General features: G+C 41.3%; 1 protein-coding gene across 4 annotated transcripts in view; it reads left to right on the top strand.

Annotated features, from left to right (window-relative positions):
• LOC106610486 (protocadherin-10) overlaps nucleotides 1-7,479 on the top strand; it is a 31,590-nt gene extending 24,111 nt beyond the window's left edge. Inside the window, exons 4-5 of one of the 4 annotated variants that reach the window (XM_082978595.1) lie at nucleotides 1,159-1,447; nucleotides 6,050-7,479. In XM_082978595.1, coding sequence (XP_082834721.1) covers nucleotides 1,159-1,447; nucleotides 6,050-6,116 — 356 coding nt within the window. In that variant the 3' untranslated portion in view covers nucleotides 6,117-7,479. Of the gene's footprint in view, nucleotides 1-1,158; nucleotides 2,171-6,049 lie in introns of those variants that run through there. The other 3 variants (XM_082978596.1, XM_082978594.1, XM_082978593.1) reach the window with 3 other exon arrangements.
• The last annotated feature ends 1,083 nt before the right edge of the window (nucleotides 7,480-8,562 follow it).

The following is an 8,562-nucleotide window of genomic DNA, read 5'->3' on the forward strand; positions in this document are numbered from 1 at the left end:
CTCTTCCTCCATCTTTCTCTCTCTCTCCTCGTACTCTGTTTCTCTCTTCCTCCGTCTCTCTCTCTCTCTTTCTCTCTCTCTCTCTCTCTCTCTCTCTCTCTCTCTCTCCTCGTACTCTGTTTCTCTCTTCCTCCCTCTCTCTTTCTCTCTCTCATTCTCCTCCTCTTCCTCAGGCCCTCTTTTTCTCTCCCACCATCTCCCCTCCTCTCTCTCTCTGTCTCTGTCTCTCTCTCTCTTTCTCTCCCTCCCCCTCTCTCTCCGTTTCTCTTTCCCTCTCCCTCCATCCCTCTCTTCCACTCCCACTTCTTTTTATATTCCCTTTCTTCTCTCTAAGAGTGACTAATTAACTCAACTGTACCTCTTTTACGCTCAGCGTGAGTTATTGGATCGCAATTTTCGCCTTTTTGTTTTGTCTCAGCCAGTGTTTTGGCAAACGCTCAGTGTCAATGAATTGCCGGTCTGTGTCGGATTCAAAAGGAACTCAAAATCGTTCAATAATCATCATCACACTATGTGGCTTTTTGTAGTGTATTTCAGAATATAATTGTTGTTTTTTGTCTTAGTGTAGTGTAACTTTGTCTCACACTGTGTTCCAAATGGCAAATCTCTCTGGCTTTTGAGGCCAAAAGTAGTGCACTATAATGGCGAATAGGGTTATATTTGGGATGTAGTTTTATCTCCGTTTTGGGTGAGACTGTGTCTTGAACATCAGTTGTGTTCATGCGGCAGTTGGAGGAAGTTGATTGATAGATGGAGGGTGTAATGGTTTTGTAACATAATGCTGGTATGATTGCATATTGCTTCAGATGAATGAGAAATCTGTTCAAAAAACCAAAGACTCCATCACTGTTTACCACTGTCTGTTTGATTAATAGCGTTCTGTTGTTTTTAACATCACAAACCAATTTTCTAACTTGTTTATCCTCTCTCTTTCTCTCTACCCCTCCCTCCATTTATCTCCCTCCTCACCCCCACCCCTCCTTCCCTGCATCCATCCTTCCACCACTCTTTTCCTCTCAACTCCCTCCCTACTGCTCTCTCCACCTACCTCTCCTTCTCACCCCTCCCTCCCTCCCCCTCCCTTCCTCCCACCCACCCACCTCTCCTCTCACCCTCCCTCCCACCACCCACCCACCTCTCCTCCTTCCCTCCCTGTAGGTACAGATCTCTTCTCTAACTGTACAGAGGAGTGTAAGGCCCTGGGTCACTCTGACCGCTGCTGGATGCCAGCTTTCGTCGCTGGCGACGGTCGCCAGGGTACCGGTGGCGACTACCGTAGCAACCTGCACGTGCCAGGCATGGACTCCGTGCCGAACACTGAGGTACCCGCCACCGCCGCGTCCGGTCACCACGACAACGACCTTACGCTGACTTCTGACCTCACCACCTCTGATAGGTCATTCTCTACGTTCGGAAAAGATGGCGGCGGATGCACCACACTGCCACGGTCAATGCACCACCTCCACCACCACCACCTCCACCACCTCCACCAGTCACATCAGCTACATCTCCAACACAACAGCCCAGCTACAGCTAGAGCTACTGCCACTACTACTACAGACACCACGCTAGAGAGGAAAGACTATGAGTCCTTAAGGGGTACACTACCGCTACCATACAAACCCACCTTCTGTGAGTATGAGTACCAGACTACGTCACTACAGCCCACAGACTTTGGCCTGGTCCACTATCCATATTAGCAACTTTCTGAAAGATATTCTGATCTGATAATATTTTTTAAATATACTTTGGAAAAAAACCTCTGATCTGTAAATATAGAAAAATATAAAAATCATAGAAATTCTGATCTGATCATATTTTTAAAAGATACTTTTTAAAAGATACTCTGATCTGATAATAGTTATAAAATATACTTTTTAAAGAAATTCTGATTTGATAATATTTTTTAAATATACTTTTGCAAATAACTTCTGATCTGATAACATTTTTTAAAAGATACTTTTTGAAATTGAGAGAGTCTATTGCTTTTTTATTGGTGTATTTTCTGTTCAGAAATGCAATTGAAGTAAACATTTAGTTGTTTGATTCTTTCTAAATGTAACCCTTCTCCTAAACCCCACTATATATTTCTCTGACCTCCTAAATCCTTCACCATATTTATTGTTTGAAATAATAACAAATAAAAAGAAATCAACTTTTGATTCAAAAATGTGTTTGTGGCCACCTTTTTCTTTCCTGTCCCCCCTATATATATACTATTACTTGTTCTATTAGCAGATTTTCTCAACTATAGTTCTTCGGCCTTTTTTTCTATCAGTGAACCACTGCTTAGCAAACAAGGTCAGATTAGACATCTCAACACTTTTTTCTGTTTTGACATGTTCACCGAAAACTAGAAAACAAGGTTATTCTTCTACAAAACATGTACTGAGCAGTAGTAATATTATAATGTAGTCTGGTGTCTGCTCACAGTCATACTAGACATGCCTCTGAAGTCGCACCCTATTTCCCCCTGGGTCCTGGTGAAAAGTAGGGAACAGGGACGTAGCCTACGACTCATCGATAAAAAACGGCATTCTTTTTCTAAAAACACCTTCCTGCACAACTACTGATTGTCCTTCCACCTAGTAGTCTCTTCTCACTATGGTATGCGTCAGAAATGGCACCCTATTCCCTATGTAGTGTACTGCTTTTGACCAGAGCTCTGTGGGACCTTGTTAAATGAAATGCGCTATGTAAGGTGTAGGGTACCATTTGCCACGTGCTTCTATGGAAACATAAAGAGCTACAACGCCAGGACATCATTAAACTGGCAGGGAGTGAAGACGTTTGTTTTTAACCATGTTTTAACACTTAGTTACATAACGAGCAGCTCCTCTGCTAAATTAACACGCTGCTGTAAATTGTGAATCTACATTTTAGGGCATGCTGTGTGAGTGTGTCTGTCTGGATCTACGTGTGTGTGTGTGTGTGTGTGTGTGTGTGTGTGTGTGTGTGTGTGTGTGTGTGTGTGTGTGTGTGTGTGTGTGTGTGTGTGTGTGTGTGTGTGTGTGTGTGTGTGTGTGTGTGTTTGATGTATGGGTTGGTTCTTCTATCCTTGCAGGGACCTAAAATCCCCCAAAGTCTCCCCATGGATTGTACAACAAGGAAGATTCTCCCTCGTGGGGACAATTCCCACATCCCCATGAGGACGAAGACTATGTTAGTCTTAGGGGTTTGGTTTAGGTTTAAGAGGGTTTCTGTTTCTGCTGTTGTAAAACCTTGGGTTGCACGGGCCTATTGCAACTTTCTTCCCTGTTTCTATACTGTACATCGGACCGGTCTGGAGAGGGTGGGAGAACATGAGAGGCCGATAGGGGTCTATAGGGGTCTATAGGGGTCACCCATCACAGTTCAACAACAGGAGGAAGACAATTATTAATAAACTTCTGAGGGTAAAAAAGTTGAATTTTAAAAACAAATATTATATTAATATTATTAATATTATAAGGCATGCAAACTGAATCAGTGAAATGAATAGATAAATAATTAAATAAGTAAGTACATCATTGGAAATCCCACCAAGGGATGACAGGATTAAGTTCTACAGAGAAAAGTGTTAAAGGGCTTGATGTAATATAATGAAATATAAAATATAAAAAAGACAAAACCAGATTGAGCAAATAAATACATACATTTTTTGTTGAACTTCCTCCTCATGTCAGTGGCCCCTCCAGCTCTCTTAATTAGGCCCTCACTAACTCCCACAGTCAATGCTTTCTCCTACCCTTTTCCATTCACACCTAGGGGTTAGGTTTAGGGTTAGGGTAAGGGTACGGGGTTAGTGGTTACGTTTAGAGTTAGGCGTTAGATTTAGGTTTGGGTTAAGGTTACGGGTTAAGGTTAGGGTTACGGGTTAGGGTTACGGGTTTAGGGTTACAGGTTAGGGTTAGGTTTAGGGGTTAGGGTTAGGGTTACAGGTTAGGTTTAGGGTTAGGGTTACAGGTTAGGGTTAGGTTTAGGGGTTAGGGTTACAGGTTAGGGTTAGGGGTTAGGGGTTACAGGTTAGGGTTAGGTATAGGGGTTAGGGTTAGGGTTACAGGTTAGGGTTAGGGTTACAGGTTAGGGTTAGGTTTAGGGGTTAGGGTTACAGGTTAGGGTTGGGTTTAGGGTTAGGGGTTACGGTTACAGGTTAGGGTTAGGTTTAGGGGTTAGGGTTAGGGTTAGGGTTACAGGTTAGGGTTAGGGTTACAGGTTAGGGTTAGGGTTAGGGGTTAGGGCTACAGGTTAGGGTTAGGTTTAGGGGTTAGGGTTAGGTTTAGGGTTAGGGTTACAGGTTAGGGTTAGGGGTTAGGGTTATGGTTGAGGTTAATGGTTAGGTTTAGGGGTTAGGGTTAGGTTTAGGGGTTAGGGTTACAGGTTAGGGTTAGGGTTACAGGTTAAGGTTTAGGGGTTAGGGTTACAGGTTAGGGTTGGGTTTAGGGTTAGGGGTTACGGTTACAGGTTAGGGTTAGGTTTAGGGGTTAGGGTTACAGGTTAGGGTTAGGGTTACAGGTTAGGATTAGGTTTAGGGTTAGGGGTTAGGGCTACAGGTTAGGGTTAGGTTTAGGGGTTAGGGTTAGGGTTAGGTTTAGGTTTAGGGTTAGGGGTTAGGGTTACAGGTTAGGGTTAGGGGTTAGGGTTAAGGTTAATGGTTAGGGTTAGGGGTTAGGGTTACAGGTTAGGGTTAGGGGTTAGGGTTAGGGTTAAGGTTAATGGTTAGGTTTAGGGGTTAGGGGAAATAGGATTTTGAATGGAAAATAGTTATAGGTCCCCACAAGTATAGATGAACATAAAATATGTGTGTGTGTGTGTGTTGTGCCTTGTCATTTGGTGCTGTGCTACGGAGCATAGATAATTACAAGAACAGCTTCATTCCCTTCTGTCTGCTTCATATCTGAGCAATCTGGGATTGGTACCAACATCACATTTTGGACGTGTCAATGAAAGATATCGGACTATAGCCATTGATTATTGAAGACTGTATCTTAGAAATGCCCCATGACTTTAGTCCAACTGTAGTTCAACCATCCCACAACTGTAGTTAAACCATCCCTCAACTATAGTTCAACCATCCCTCAACTGTAGTTCAACCATCCCTCAACTGTAGTTCAACCATCCCTCAACTGTAGTTCAACCATCCCTCAACTGTAGTTCAACCATCCCTCAACTGTTTACCAAAAAATGTTGGTGTTTGAACCCCAGATTGCCCCTTTAACATCACCTATAGTGTCTCTGCTTTAGCCAAATTCTGACATAACCTGTAGTTTATAACCAGTTGTTATGGTCTGGTTGTAGTTTATAACCAGTTGTTATAGTCTGGTTGTAGTTTGTAACTAGTTATTATAGTCTGGTTGTAGTTTATAACCAGTTGTTATAGTCTAGTTGTAGTTTATAACCAGTTATTATAGTCCGGTTGTAATTTATAACCAGTTATTATAGTCCGGTTGTATTTTATAACCAGTTATTATAGTCTAGTTGTAGTTTATAACAGTTATTATAGTCTGGTTGTAGTTTATAACCAGTTATTATAGTCCGGTTGTATTTTATAACCAGTTATTATAGTCTGGTTGTAGTTTATAACCAGTTATTATAGTCTGGTTGTAGTTTATAACCAGTTGTTATAGTCTGGTTGTAGTTTATAACCAGTTATTATAGTCCGGTTGTATTTTATAACCAGTTATTATAGTCCGGTTGTAGTTTATAACAGTTATTATATTCTGGTTGTAGTTTATAACCAGTTATTATAGTCTGGTTGTAGTTTATAACCAGTTATTATAGTCTGGTCGTAGTTTATAACCAGTTATTATAGTCTTGTTGTAGTTTATAATTAGGGCCAGGAGGTTTTCTGGACAGACCATATAAGGACAGGTAAAACACCAGGAGTGCATCCCAAATGGCACCCTAGTCCCTATAGTGGCCACATAAGGCCCTGGTCAAAAGTTGTCATTTGGGACACAACCCTTGTGCTAATGGCCATGATGATTATTTTAAAATGTACAGAATAAAAGAGCAAGAGAGAGGGATAGACACCATTTGTCTAACAAGTGTGTTTTCTCTTGCCTTGCAGCCCACAAAAGGATTTGCTAGCTCGTTCCGAGTGGACCTACCAGAGACAGCGTGAATTTGCACAATAGAGAACCGGCCAACATTGGCGGCAACGTTAGAGAAAGAGAGAGAGAAAGAGAGAGAGAGAAAACAACCAAACACAAACAAATCTATGACAACCAGACCATGGGCTTGTTTTGAAACTTCATTATCTGGGAGTGGCCAGCTAGAATGGAACCTTTCATCTCCATCGCCACGGGAGACAGCAGGACAAAGTGCTGGAGAAAGAAATCTAGACTTGCAAATGTAAAACAGAAGAACTCTAGAACTGTAGCTGTGGAACTGAAGACAAACTCTAGAACTGGAACTGTAAAACAGAAGAGCTCTAGAACTGGAACTGTAAAACAGAAGAACTCTAGAACTGGAACTGTAGAACAGAAGAGCTCTAGAACTGGAACTGTAAAACAGAAGAACTCTAGAACTGGAACTGTAGAACAGAAGAGCTCTAGAACTGGAACTGTAGAACAGAAGAACTGTAGAACTGGAACTGTAGAACAGAAGAACTCTAGAACTGGAACTGTAAAACAGAAGAAGTCTAGAACTGGAACTGTAGAACAGAAGAACTGTAGAACTGGAACTGTAGAACAGAAGAACTCTAGAACTGGAACTGTAGAACAGAAGAACTCTAGAACTGGAACTGTAAAACAGAAGAAGTCTAGAACTGTAACTGTAGAACAGAAGAACTCTAGAACTGGAACTGTAGAACCAAGGTGTAGAAGGAACTTCTAGGACCATAGTAGGCCTTAATTTCATCTCAGCAGGCCTGAGACCCCGGGCCCAAAGCCAAAGGACGAACGATGGAAGAAAACCACTGTGTTTAAGAAAGGGATGCAGGGAGGGTGTATCAACTGGACTTATAAACCAAGGGTTCCGAAAATAGACAATAGACAAAGAGGAATCAAAGAAAGACTGATGAACAACACAAACAGACATTTTGTTGTCGGTGACTAGGGGGGTCGTGGCCATGGGGTACACCCCCCCCCCCCCCCCCCCCCGTCTAGTCCATCTGTGTGTGCCTGTTTACACAAAAAGAAACGTTTCTGTACAAACTTCAACCAACCATCACTATGAGCCCTTTAGCTGTTTCTACTGTCACCACTACACCAACTGTACAGGAATGAAGGATGAGAGGAGGGGGAGAGAGAAATGGAGGGAAAGAGATGGTGCGTGAGAGAGTCAGAGTGAGAGAGAGAGAGAGAGAGAGAGAGAGAGAGAGAGAGAGAAACCCCCAGAAATGATGTGAACTATTATACAAATTCAATATCTCTACTTGACTGTTTTTATAACTTCTCTTGTTTTTTTCCTGTTGTTTTCTCTGTGCGGTCCAAGTGTTCTGAATCTCCAGTATTCTGACTTTACAGTAAAGAACAACTACAACAAAATTGCCTACAACACGGCTAGTTGAGTTCATGCTTCTTTGGGCGACCTCCCTCCATAACATTGGTCTGAGAGGAACTTAACAAACCAGAGAAATGTTGTGGTTTATATCATGTGTGCAAAGTGTTTACTGTGCTATTTTAAAGCTTAGCCTATAAATGAATATACATCTCTCTCTCTCTCTCTATATATATATATATATATATACATATCTATATATAAGATATACTTTTCTGAAACTGTGTAACCATTGGTTAGTTTCTTATCCACCATGCAGTACTGTCAATACCAACTGATACCAAGTGCTAAAATCAAGAACTTGTATTCATTAAACATAGAGGGCGTGGCTTCACTATGCAAAGACTCCGCCCCTTCACTCCAAGGTTTAGGCTGATGTTTTTCTTTGCTCCTTTTTGGTGACGCTCGGCTTCTGAATAGTTATAATGCGTTAGAATTATATTAGTAGAACCTTTTGGATGCAGTCGTAAGGCGTTATGAAAAGGCCTTCCTAACACTAACGCTTTGCTTCTATATGGCGTTATGAATATGTTCATAAGGGAAACAGATCTTCTATATGGTGTTATGAATACGTTCATAAGGGAAACAGATATTCTATATGGTGTTATGAATACGTTCATAAGGGAAACAGATCTTCTATATGGTGATATGAATACGTTCATAAGGGAAACAGATCTTCTATATGGTGTTATGAATACGTTCATAAGGGAAACAGATCTTCTATATGGTGTTATGAATACGTTCATAAGGGAAACAGATCTTCTATATGGTGTTATGAATACGTTCATAAGGGAAACAGATCTTCTATATGGTGTTATGAATACGTTCATAAGGGAAACAGATCTTCTATATGGTGTTATGAATACGTTCATAAGGGAAACAGATCTTCTATATGGTGTTATGAATACGTTCATAAGGGAAACAGATCTTCTATATGGTGTTATGAATACGTTCATAAGGGAAACAGATCTTCTATATGGCGTTATGAATACGTTCATAAGGGAAACAGATGAACTATATGGCGTTATGAATACGTTCATAAGGGAAACAGATCTTCTATATGGTGTTATGAATACGTTC

This window comes from Salmo salar, chromosome 08 (genome assembly GCF_965601325.2).
Source record: "Salmo salar chromosome 08, fSalSal1, whole genome shotgun sequence".
NCBI lineage: Eukaryota > Metazoa > Chordata > Actinopteri > Salmoniformes > Salmonidae > Salmo > Salmo salar.